General features: G+C 36.5%; 2 protein-coding genes across 4 annotated transcripts in view; one reads left to right on the top strand and one right to left on the bottom strand.

Annotated features, from left to right (window-relative positions):
* The first annotated feature begins 3931 nt into the window (after window positions 1–3931).
* Window positions 3932–10971, top strand: LOC110451655 (GATA zinc finger domain-containing protein 14-like). 3 transcript variants are annotated; one of them, XM_021499785.1, is made up of 4 exons: window positions 3932–3997; window positions 4703–4775; window positions 6289–6364; window positions 7326–10971. In XM_021499785.1, the coding sequence occupies exons 2-4, from the start codon at window positions 4703–4705 to the stop codon at window positions 8350–8352; spliced, it is 1176 nt and encodes a 391-aa protein (XP_021355460.1). In that variant the 5' UTR covers window positions 3932–3997; the 3' UTR covers window positions 8353–10971. The 3 variants fall into 3 exon arrangements, with proteins under 3 accessions (XP_021355460.1, XP_021355459.1, XP_021355461.1); XM_021499784.1 differs by lacking the exon at window positions 3932–3997 and adding an exon at window positions 4074–4400; XM_021499786.1 differs by lacking the exon at window positions 3932–3997 and adding an exon at window positions 4499–4540.
* The window catches only part of LOC110451669 (vacuolar protein sorting-associated protein 11 homolog), a 41222-nt gene continuing 37243 nt past the window's right edge, over window positions 9035–13013 (bottom strand). Inside the window, exons 27-28 of the mRNA XM_021499810.1 lie at window positions 12533–12598; window positions 9035–11980 (exon numbers count right to left, since the gene is read on the bottom strand). Coding sequence (XP_021355485.1) covers window positions 11906–11980; window positions 12533–12598 — 141 coding nt within the window. The 3' untranslated portion in view covers window positions 9035–11905. The remainder of the gene's footprint in view (window positions 11981–12532; window positions 12599–13013) is intronic.

Raw genomic sequence — 13013 nt, forward strand, 5'->3', positions numbered from 1 at the left:
ATCTAAAAGAGCGACATGTAAGAACGAGTTTGAGAAAGACTTCTTCAAGCTCATGAACCATGCCGTATTTGGTTAGACGATGGAGAACATGCGCTCCAGAGTCGACATCAAGCTGGCACACACGGATAGAAAGTTCAAAAAGTATGTGGCAAGACCTTCATTTCAAAGATTCACGATCTTTAACGAAGATTTAGTGGCCATTCAAAACGACAAAGCCAAACTAGTACTGAACAAACCCGTGTATGTTGGACAGACCATTCTAGATCTGTCCAAATGTATCATGTACGAGTTTTATTAAGAGTACCTTAAACCTAGATATACCTAGATATAAAGATGGGATAAAGTTACTCATGACAGCCATAGACAGTCTTCTATACCACGTCCAATGTCCAGACGTGTATGACGATATGTATCGCGCTAAAATGTACCCTTACGTCTATTCTGTGCGAACACAAACAGAAATTGAAAATCTCGTCGTCCTATAAAACGATACGGAAGAGAAACATGTAGCTAAAGGTGTCGCAAAGACAACCATTAAACGTGATCTAAGGCACGAAATGTATAGAGACTGTTTATTCGAAAACAAGATTAAAATGTGTCAAATGAATTCGATTAGAAGCGATAAACATCAACTGTACGTTTACACTGTCAATAAGTCGGGTCTGTGTGCCTTCGATGACAAGTGTTGGGTCTTACCCAATCGATGTGATACGCTCACTTTCGGTCATTATAGAATTATAAACTGAAACATAACATTGGATTAAACAGGATGACCACCATTGGTAATGGATAAATAGTATTGTATCATAGATACACAGTCGCGTATACGATTAAAGTTCGGTTCAATCACACAAGTTTTCTGATGATGACTTCCTGTGTAAGACTGACACGACAAACGAACCTGTTGGTTAAAATGTCTGTAACGCTGATGTCTTCTTGTTTAATCTGATCGATCTGAGCTTGAGCCATTGAATGTGTCGTACACACTCTTCACTCGATATATATATATATGTATTGAAGGTCCACTCTAGATCCCTCGGATGGACCTTATCAACCTGGATCTTGCACGGATCATGAGTGGACCGTGACTGGACTTTTCCCTGGTCTTGCCTGGATCTTTACCTTCCCTTAATTTAACACTAAACTGGACTGACTGGGCCTGCCTAGACTGACTAGACTGTGACTGGACTTTTCTCTGGACTTGCCTGGACCTTTACCTTCCCTTACTTTAACACTAAACTGAACTGACTGGACCTTGTCAGGGCTGACTTGACCTTGCCTGGACTGCCTGGACCTTGACCTTCCCTTACTTTAACACTAAACTGGACTGACAGGGCATTGCCTGGACTGACTTGACCTTACCTGGATTGACTGGACCTTGCCTGGACCTTACCTGGACCTTGCCTAGACCTTTACCTTCCCTTACTTTACCACTAAACTGGACTGACTGGACCTTGTCTGGACTGACTAGAACTTGCCTGGACTGACTGGACCTTGCCTGGATCTTACCTGGATCTTGCCTGGACCTTTACCCTCCCTTACTTTAACACTTAACTGGACCTTGCTTGGACCTTACCTGGACCTTGCCTGGACCTTACCTGGACCTAGCCTGGAATGACTGGACCCTTTAACACCCTTAATATTCATTTACTTATCTTTGTTAGCATTCTTAATTCATAGTAATAGATATAGATATAAAAAAAATATGATAAACCTGTTTTAAAATGCATTTTTCACACTCTTCACTCGATATATATATATATGTATTGTAGGTCCACTCTAGATCCCTCGGATGGACCTTATCAACCTGGATCTTGCACGGATCATGAGTGGACCGTGACTGGACTTTTCCCTGGTCTTGCCTGGATCTTTACCTTCCCTTAATTTAACACTAAACTGGACTGACTGGGCCTGCCTAGACTGACTAGACTGTGACTGGACTTTTCTCTGGACTTGCCTGGACCTTTACCTTCCCTTACTTTAACACTAAACTGAACTGACTGGACCTTGTCAGGGCTGACTTGACCTTGCCTGGACTGACTGGACCTTGCCTGGACCTTACCTGGATCTTGCCTGGACCTTTACCTTCCCTTACTTTACCACTAAACTGGACTGACTGGACCTTGTCTTGACTGACTGGTCCTTGCCTGGACTGACTGGACCTTGCTTGGATCTTACCTGGACCTTGCCTGGATCTTACCTGGACTTGCCTGGACCTTGACCTTCCCTTACTTTAACACTAAACTGGACTGACAGGGCATTGCCTGGACTGACTAGACCTTACCTGGATTGACTGGACCTTGCCTGGACCTTACCTGGACCTTGCCTAGACCTTTACCTTCCCTTACTTTACCACTAAACTGGACTGACTGGACCTTGTCAGGACTGACTAGACCTTGCCTGGACTGACTGGACCTTGCCTGGACCTTACCTGGACCTAGCCTGGAATGACTGGACACTTTAACACCCTTAATATTCATTTACTTATCTTTGTTAGCATTCTTAATTCATAGTAATAGATATAGATATAAAAAAATATGATAAACCTGTTTTAAAATGCAATTTTCTAGTCATAATTCTATTTTTAGAAACAGACAGTCCTTCAACAAAAATCACGCGCTTTAAGTCAATATCGGTTTTTTATCGGTGGACACGTGATGCACTCATGGCCAATCACTTGTCGGGAATAATATGAAAAAAATAATAAACTGTAATATAAAAATGTTTAAACGTCGGGAAGTCTGACGCTGTAAAGGATTAATTATCCAATAGTATACACTTGACTATGGGGTATAAGTGTCGCCCATTATGTAAAACACTTAGAAATTTTCTCTGCTATGTAGGCGTGGTACAGTTAACCACTTCCAATGGTCTCTTAAACCGACTGTGTATAGAAAAACATTTATGTTACATTGAATAAAATTACGAGGTCATAATTTTATGTGTAGATGATACCATATATTTTGTATGCATTATTTCGGGGTATGATCAAGTAATAATACATGATACTGTGGCTGTGTTATTTTACATTTGATGAGGATGTAGCCGTCTTAAGTGACAATACAAACTGACGAGGTTGTAATGTTGTTATTTTTACAAATAACAATTGATAAGGACTTGGTGTATCGTGTAACAAGCCACATATGATGAGTCAAGTAGGCGTGATGAAGTGTCTATCAGTTTACGACTAACACTCAAGATAAAAACTATGGCCTAACACTTTAATTGTGGATTCTCAATGTGTCACCTTATCTTGTTAGGGAGTTCCATTGTCCTTCATGTCAAAGATATTTACATTTTGACATGAGCCATTGGTGACCGACATGGACTCCTCGGTTTAATTGAAACCATCAGAAAGAGAACTACAGATGATATAAGCAAGGGGCGATCAAGCTGGTTCTAAGTTCGCTTAGATCCATTTCAAACAGTGGAATAGTCCCAAGTTCTTTCTGCTCTTTAGCAGGTCTTTAGGAAACAGCTTGATTTAAAGAGATTCAAAATTCACAATAAACATGATGTCATAATAAATGAACATTTTAATATATAATGATATGATGCTGTCACAAGCAAACAAATATCTAACCAATTTATTTTTTTGACAAATTAACAAAATCACATTTGTATATATGATACTTCAATAAGTTCCAAAACTGTTTTTTAACGCATGACTCATAAAAGGTACAAAGTTTGCCTGTAGATCAGATACATAAAATACATGAAAACCTCTTAGTGTTGCCATTGAGGTAATCAATTTGCCAGCTTCTTATTACTGCATAATAAAGCAGGACCATGTATTCAACTGCTGCCTGATATCACAAAATGGTATCACCTGATATTAGGTCAAAGGTCAGACATATTGACCTTATCTGATCTTTATAAATACGACTTCCGTTTTGGAATATAATAAAATTAATCAAAACATAAAAAATAACGCCATGTGGATTGTTTCACTTGCGCCACAAACTGATGTCAATTTCCTGTAAGACGTTACACAACTGTAAGTAAGACAGTTATATATATATATATATGAAACTTCTACGCAGGTATTCTGGAGTGTTTGATTCTCGAAAAAAGTCCGTTCTAATTTTAAGTATAACATAGTCTGCTTGTAAACAACTTATAAGAAGGATGTTTATACAGGAACAGGCAATTACATAGCAGAATGGTTTACTTGTGCAGTGGAGTTAATGTAAATACAGAGTTCTTTGTTTTGAGGAGAATGCTAGATTGTGTGAAGTGCAAACACATACTTTGAGTCAGAAAATCAGAATCGTATACATTATTGGCGCATTGGCTAATTCCTAATGAATGAAACCTCTGTTATTGCGCATGTTTGAATTCATTCAAATCCAAAGGATTTTTGTGATCTCGGATGCTTTGTCACCGATGGAATAACCTAGGTAAGTGGAGAATCCTATTACAAAATATTTACATCATATCTAACTACATTTATATGAAATATGTACGGATTTGGCGCTGAGTTACATGATCGATCATATTTCAAATCAAATGCTTTCCAATATACATATATTGTTAAAATGTGAATATTTTCATTGTTTTGCCTCTGACGATCAATTTGAATTCTAGAACAATATTTATCAGAAATTCAAAGAATATTTTTATTTTATTTTTTTGCTACATTTTAAAGATTATAAAACTCTACAAATCTCCGGTATAAATGTAGCATTTGTTTCTTTCATAGATGGGGACGACTCAGTTCTTATTGCTGTCGGCTTTCGTATGCTTTACAACGGAAGCGCCGTATCCTAAAACAGGTATGTATGTAGTCTAGTTGACCCTTGACATTGAGCATTTTTTTTAAGAGCCAAATTTAAATTTCCCTTAAATTTCGACTGTCAATGTTGATGTAAAATGTGTCTATCCATTAAAACCCAACAGTCAGCGCTCATTTTTTGGAGTTTTGAACATACTTTCGAGGATATATCGAAATCCCTGAATAGTGATGTTGTTTCACCTGGTTAGAGCGGTGATTCCCAATGCAGCTTTCCTTTAATTTAAAGGAGAAGAAAATATACTACAGTGGTTTTTTATAAGGACATAATTCAAATTCAAACTGAAATAACTAAAAGAATAGGATTAGGTATTCAGGAAGGGTGGGCATCTTTTGTTTCATCCGCCATGTAACTGTAGGTCTAGGTCAAACCAAGTAATGACACGTCCTCAAATTGAGAACAGAGTTGTTTAGTGGCAATGAAAACTCAAGGCACAGTTATGAGCATAATTTAGAAAACCTACCTCCATATCACATAATAGTATAATTTAGAAAACCTACCTGCATATCACACAATAGCATAATTTAGAAAACCTACCTCCATATCACACAATAGCTTATTTGCATATCGGATCATGCTTACGACCATTACACTTGACTATAGTCTTCATAGAAAAGGCTAATGGTGCTTTGTGATTCGATAAACGGATCTGTGTTTCACACCTTTATAAAGGTAAAAAAAATGCATGTATAACCCTATATCTATGATTTATGATATATCCACAAACACTTTATTTACTGAAATGATCATTTGTTTCCACTGTTTACCCATAGAAACGTAATACACGCTTTGAGTATGTAAATGTTAAGGATACCTGTCCCATTCCGGGCAAAACACCAGAGACTGCAGTAGGACAGACTGGCCTGCTGGGACTGGGACAACTTTTTTTGTGATCGGAGGTCCAGGGTTCATATATACACTGTTGTTTATATCTTCTTCTTTTTCGTTTTATGGTATGGAGATGATTTCTCACATCTATTGTTATGCCTGCAAAAGGTTTCCAATTTATAGTTACAATTTTTAGTAGTGGTACGGGGATCATTAAGCCATTTTATGTGTCTAATCTATTTTCCATTGACGTATTAGCCCTATTTTGTATAGTTCAAATTTGTTTCCGTCTCTTTATTTTTGCCACCGGCAGCAATTGACTTCCGCGTATTGTTTACAACTTAAATGTGTAATACGTTCAACTTTCTAGATACAAGGTGGTATTTTCTGCTGGTGATTTTTTTATGAAACAGCTGTATGATGCAGTGCTTTTTATTCTTGGTATTCTTGGTAATTCCTCATACTCTTTCATACCAGTTTACATTTCACACACAATAATATAACACCCATCATCGTCGAAAATGGACACGAAAAACAGAATGTATAAAAACAAGTCTCCTGTTTCAACTCACGAATTTACACACACACACACCCACACACCCACACACCCACAAAATGTGCTTTTGAACGTATGCTTTTATTATTTTCATATGTCTTTATATTTCAGGTTTAGTTTTGTTACGAAACAAGAGGAACGTGAAGAGTCGTGCAGAACTCCGGTCATGTGCCCGACACAACTGCAGGTATAGTGCACGCCTCGACGGTCGTCATAAGTACTTGTTATCCAACTAAAGGACTTCAATGCTTGCCATTATAAAGATTTGGTCGCTATGTCTATGACCGTTAGTGAATTGCCTTTTTGGCCTCAAACCTCATCGATGAGTCCTAGAAGGACGAAATAAGTATAAGGAGCGGTGTAATTCATTTTCGGCTAACTGTGTCTATTAACAAATTTTATTGATACAAGGAGGTAGACTCTGCTGGTTGATTTCTTAGTTCCCGAGGTTTCCTATAGCCTTGCTATGGATGGCCATACTATTTCTTCTGTGTATTAGCAAGGTTTATAATATACACACTTTACTGCTCATTAGTTTGAAATTAATGGTTACTCCTCCGATTTGTGAAATTCATATGCTTCCATATATGCCCTTCGGTAGCAGTAGTAAATTAGACCAATTTAAATTTCCATCTGTTCGGCCCCTAGCAACACCTGTGGGTCGTAGAAGAATAAAACAGTTGTATGGGCAGTGTAATTCATTTCTGACATACTTTAGCTATTGCCAATTCGAGCACCAATCATATGTATATGTCTTGCGTTCATTTTTCATAGAAAAGTTCGTCTGTATAGTGCATTTGTCAATAAGACGCATGCATCGAGCCTGATTATTAGAACATGCTCTGCCATAGCAAAGATGCATTAACGCAATAACTTCATAAACATGGAAAACTGCAATGTTTCCACTGAGGGTAAGAAAACAATAAGAGTATGTGCTTGTTCGAAGATACACAGAAAATTCTTTCTGAAACGATGAATGCTGCACTGTTTAAAAGTGTTGATTGGTAATACTTCAATATTCTTTTAAAATCATTATAAGACATATGTTACATAAAGGACTTGTAACGGCTAAGGTCATTAAAAGACGTGCCTTAATTTTTAATTTTATTTGAACAGATTTGATTTATGCTATTGTTTCGTTGTTTTAGTAATTCGGCCTGTCCGAACGAAGACGGTTGGCATTTATACGGCTCAGACTGGGGTTGCTGTGGTAACTATGACGGCTGTTGCACGTGGGCTTCCGTCGTCTGTTACGCGCATGACGTCATATGTCAGTGTTGTGACTACGGGTGGTGGTGTGGGCCGGAATGTAGACGGGAGCCAGAGTGCTTTCTTCCGGGACGGAAAATCCCGAATCCATTTGAAGGATTGGATCATAGCGCGGTGAATGAAATTCCAAACTCCATGCCAAAAAAGGGATATCCAACAAACAAGAATGGATCAGGGCACAAAATTGTTCAAGAAAAACGAAATAACTCTGAACATAACAACACGATTCTAAATAAAAGATTTACCTTTAAAAGTGCAATTGAAAATACAGAGGAATATATATCTGAAAATATCGAACAATTGCCAAGTAACGAAACTGAAAACGACTTTTACGTCCAAAATATGACGCAGAAATTAAACTATTCTAACTTTCTAAACGAGGACAGAGGCAATTCTTCTTTAACTAAAGAATTCGATACCGGACATACAAGTGGTGACACTAGTGATAATAGCATAGGAAATGTCACACAAGACGCCATAAACGAAACTACTCACACTATGGATAAACATGACAAAACTGAAATATCACGGTACCAATTTCACAATATTACTAAATCCGGCAAAACAGCAAAACATAACGATGGAAGACTACTTAACAATTCCTTAGAAACAATTGAAGAGATGGAAGAAGCTTACGATACGATCAACCACACAAGAAAGACTAATATTACGGGAGGGGACGACGATTATAATTCAACAACCACAGAAAGCCAGACGGCTGGAGATAATAGTATCGCAGGGGAACAGATCCCCGAGGTGGAAGGAAACGACAACAGAGAGGATACAGATTCTGAGGATTTATTCCAAAACGTAATCCATGTTGCCAGGATGTCTTCCGCGTCGTCAGAAGTTCCTGATCCAGAGCAAGATAGCGTTGGAGAGGAGGACGGTAGTGGAGAACTGTGATACTTATATAAGTCTTAAATGCCGAGAATCACACATGGATAGTGTGATATACAGTGGAAACAATGTGTTTCATATAGTCCCTCAGTCTGAAGGCGAGTCTAACAGCGTTTAGCTCTGAAACAAGGTAATGTAGCGGAAACGATGGGAACCACACAGTCTCTGTCTGAATATTGATAAAATATTTTACTTTGCTGCTTTTAACGTTAATGTAATAATTGAAATGCATATCTGTTAACGTTAATGATGATATGAAACAAGAAAAACTCTAAAAGTTTTATTTTCACTGTGAAACCATTCATTTCACTGGTAAAATTAATAAAACTAATATCATATCTTTGGCGTATAACAACACATAATTTACATGGACATTGGTAAAAAAAAATGATATTATAACAAGAAATAAAGTTATTCCACACTGAACTGCTTTCTACCATCGATTTTATTCATTTATTTTAACATCAGCAAATATTTTGTGGCTCAGTAGAATTTGTGGATCGTGCTCAAGACACAGAAATAATGAAAAGAACCATTAAAACAAATTACCTCGTTGATTTATTTATATATTTTAATGTCGGCAAAAAGTTTATGGGCGAGTAGAATTTTGCGGATTGTATTAAAGACACCAAAAAAAGTGACAAGAAAACATGACATACAGTGTTTAAAATACAAAGATAAGATACAACGGATCTTCAATTTTTTATTTAGATAATTTTGATGATAATACAATTTGGTTTGTATCATGATATCACAGAAAAAATATTTTGATAACTAGGGACATTCAATGACAAGGACTGACAAAAACAACGGAATACAATACACACTTTCTCATGTCATTTCTCATTTGTAACTAAAATGTTAAAAGTTTGAGTTCAAATTGTTTTCACATTTTGCTCTTGAAATGATATCAACTGTTTGTGATTGCATCACCTATCTTAACATGTATATATAAGCAAAAATAATATGGTCACAATTTAAAGTAATATTTTTACAATCATAGGCTCTTTTCAATCTTCCTATGTGACCTTCTCAAAGAATATAATAGCATTCTCTCAGATGATCAAATGGCTCAATGAGCGAACTGTCTGTATGTAATAAACCCTTTCACCACTGTAGACCATAAGGACTCTTCCAGAGCAATGTATGCATGGGAGAGTCTACTAAAGTTACATACATTTTAGGGGTGAAAGGGTTAAGAGTTCATGGTTCGAGTTTCAGGAACGTTTCGTAAAACCTTCCTGGATTTCAAAGAGCCTCAGATTGTAATTGTCACCTCACATTAGATCCCCATGAAAATAATTAGAGTATTTGATACTTATTCATGTATATTAAAGTGTTGAATTTCACAGCTGTTCAGCCAAAATCAACCCTAGCAACAGTTTTGGCCGATTTGCTGTACAATACAACACTGTAATCATTATCATTGGGAACACTTGTATGCAGCTATAACCGGCTTCAACTCAAATGTGAAAATTTGATTTGGGATCCTTGTCCCACTTAAGGCACAACGCTAAGGAATTCCATCATCGTTTGTATCCATACATAGTTACCTCCCCTTAATTCCGTTTTGGACATGACTGTAGTGGAACTAGGCCGGGAAATTACTACTGATCAGGTAGGTCTGTTAGTAAGAGTGGCCATCATTTAATTGGAGATCCTGGGTATGAATCCAGATCTGGCCCCATTCCATTTTTAATCTCAGAAACTTATGTTGATATCTTTATTTCATTTCTTAAGTTTTCATAATATTTTGCAAGGTAAGGGTTTCTTTTCAAGATTTTTTTTTCCATGCCAAAAAAGGTTTCCAATTCATTGTTACAGTTTTTTGGCAGTGGTACAAGGATCTAAAATCTTTATCCTCCAAGCCGAAGTTAAAATTGTGACATAACATTTTGGCGTACTTAAAGAAAGGGGAGACAACTCATAGACAATATTTACTTCATAGACCAATTTGTCTATAAAGTTATTTTATATGATGTGTTTGATTCATTGGTATGATTTGTCGTGGGGGGAAAAGGTGTTTTGTTCAATTCCTTATCTTTCTTTATTATATTAGCACATAAATGATTTATTTAATTTTGTGTTACCAAGCATAAAAATAAGTAAACTTTTCTTGGTCAAGCTATGGTCTATCAAATTTTCAGCTGGTCTATAAGAAATCTATATCTAATAGACCTATTGTCTATGGTGTATTAATTGTAAATTCTATGACTGGACCAGTTTGCATAGTAGATGTAAGCTATATAATTTCAAGCAAACACACTGTAAGAATAACGACAGCTAACAAACCAAAAACAGTTAAGCATGTAAAAGTCTACTCTGTAGCCAAACGTACCTTGGTATCTAATTACTCGCATATGAAATAATAAACCAACAATCATGACAGTGCCTTTGTAAAATAACAGAAAACAGAAGTGACACACAGGACATTAGTATAAACAAATTAACAGTTACAACAAAACAACAATTGAACTTCAAAAACAAGTGTTTTCTCCAAAGTGAAGGATTGTGTAAACACCATCTAAATTTTGGAATTTTGCCCACAACATCTACAATGCCCCTCCATTTTTAGTTTTTTGCTTGTGAAAACTTAATTTAAAAAAAAAAAAAAAAAAATCTTTAACAAGAAGAACATTTATACATTTAAGTTTTCTTCCGTTTTATAATTGGTGGGCTTATTACCGAATTATCTGTCAATAAGCCCATGTCTGGTATTATCCCGCCCACCACCTTTTTAAGTTAGTTTTTAATATAATCCTTATCCATTCAATAGACCCATCCTCAACCTCTGAACTCCCATTTTAAAGTGGACCCCTGGGCTTATTACAGAATCATTATGGTACTGAACATGGACTTATCATTGAGGAAATACCGAACTTAAGGTTACTCTAGCATGTTAATGTTCACACCTACACACACATATATTGCACTTAATATAGTTTCCCTATTCATGTATATAGGTTCATCTGCTCAGACTTGTCTGAAATGAAAACAAAATATCCTATTTTAGCACTTGAACGCCTTCCATAATAACATTTCACTCTATTTTACATACTGATGATAACTGTTTACCAATTTAATTTCAATAAGGTCTTTTTGTCAACAAAAAAACAAAGAGTCAAGTAAATATTGGGTAGTAACATGGCAAGAATTCAATATACAAAGAACACTAAGTCAGACAGCACAGTGGACAGCAGATTCTTTTAAACAAGATAGCAAGGGTTTGCCGGATTGGAAGTGATGTTGTATGAGGTCACCAGCCTGACCCCGAGGGTTCTCCTCGGAGAACAGCAATAAGGTATTCTCATCGTAATGTGAGTAGTCTTGTTGGCACAAGTGAGTAACCAAGATTTCTTCACATTTTAAAGATGCGACTAGTCTTGTAAACATTGGAGAAGCAGACATGATGAGTTCTCATTACACTCAAACAGCCATCCCTGATAGGCACAGGGCATGATGTGTTTTCATTAACAGATGCCGCAAGTCTTGGGCACAGGATACCAGCCATGAATTCATTAAAGTAATGTAGCAAGTCTTGTTTAATTAAAAGATGTCCTTATAGATGTTTTGAGGGATAACTGGTTCCAGCCCCGCCTTTTTGTCTAGTCGGAGAATCCGTTATTATTGTCACCTGTGAAACACAGAAAAACACATCATGAAACATATAATCAGATTGATTGTATAATCGCTAATATCAACTGAAGTGCTCTCAATATATTTGAGAATCGTTTAACATGATGCTCAAGTCAGGCTTTAAGCAGCAACAGCGAACGTACTCAATTATCTGGCCCCCTCATCCCGATTCACACGACAAGTTATACTAACCACCAAACCAAGATCAAGTGATGGAAATCAAAATTCAACTTATGAGTTGATCAAAGGTAATTAGAATGTCACTTCCATAATGTAACTATGTCCAACCTGTAATAAGACAATTATCTGAACATTAATAAATTTTCTTCAGGAAATTTAAAAGTTTTGAACTTTCTTGGATCTCAAAAAATTCTCAACTTTGATATTTATATTTTCAAGAGAACATAAGAAACTTGAGTAAGAAATTTTCCAAGACCACTGACTATGAGATTCCATCATCAGAATTGATTCCATAGATTTTCAATTTCACTCCATCATTGAAGCAACATTTCTTTTCACACATATATACTACAAAAAAACACCTATTTACCTTATTGAAAACACCTCTTCCAAAGTAATCGGCCACCACAGAAAAGCCATCTTGCGATCTCTCCAGCTAAAAATTGTAATCACATAATAAACAACAGGAAACTTGAGACGTATACCAGGTGAAATGTTATACATGTGTACTTCAAATAAGTATGCTTAATTCAGCATGACTTCATATGAAGGTAACAACACCCAACATTCCAAATGTTACCATTAAATCTTATCAAAGTAAAAAAGGTACCATATTTATCTTCCAATCAGCCCATGCTTGGTAATAAGCCCACCATTATATATTGCAGTTAGAAAGAAATGCCAGCAAAAGCTATATAATTGACCAATAATAAGCCCATTCCCCTACTTTCAGTCAGAGATTATGAAAATAAGGACATACTGTGTCCTTGGCTACTACTAGTCCTAGAACCATTTAGGACATACTGCATCCTTGGCTACTACTAGTCCTAGAACCATTTAGAACATACTGC

The sequence above is a fragment of the Mizuhopecten yessoensis genome, unplaced genomic scaffold, assembly GCF_002113885.1.
Source record: "Mizuhopecten yessoensis strain PY_sf001 unplaced genomic scaffold, ASM211388v2 scaffold6163, whole genome shotgun sequence".
Lineage (NCBI taxonomy): Eukaryota > Metazoa > Mollusca > Bivalvia > Pectinida > Pectinidae > Mizuhopecten > Mizuhopecten yessoensis.

Bases quoted from the DNA above. Each gene is read 5' to 3' on its own strand.
- LOC110451655 (XM_021499785.1), top strand. From the start codon at position 4,703: ATGGGGACGACTCAGTTCTTATTGCTGTCGGCTTTCGTATGCTTTACA. The intron at 4,776-6,288 runs GTATGTATGTAG...TTTATATTTCAG, and splicing joins AGCGCCGTATCCTAAAACAG to GTTTAGTTTTGTTACGAAAC. The intron at 6,365-7,325 runs GTATAGTGCACG...TCGTTGTTTTAG, and splicing joins TGTGCCCGACACAACTGCAG to TAATTCGGCCTGTCCGAACG.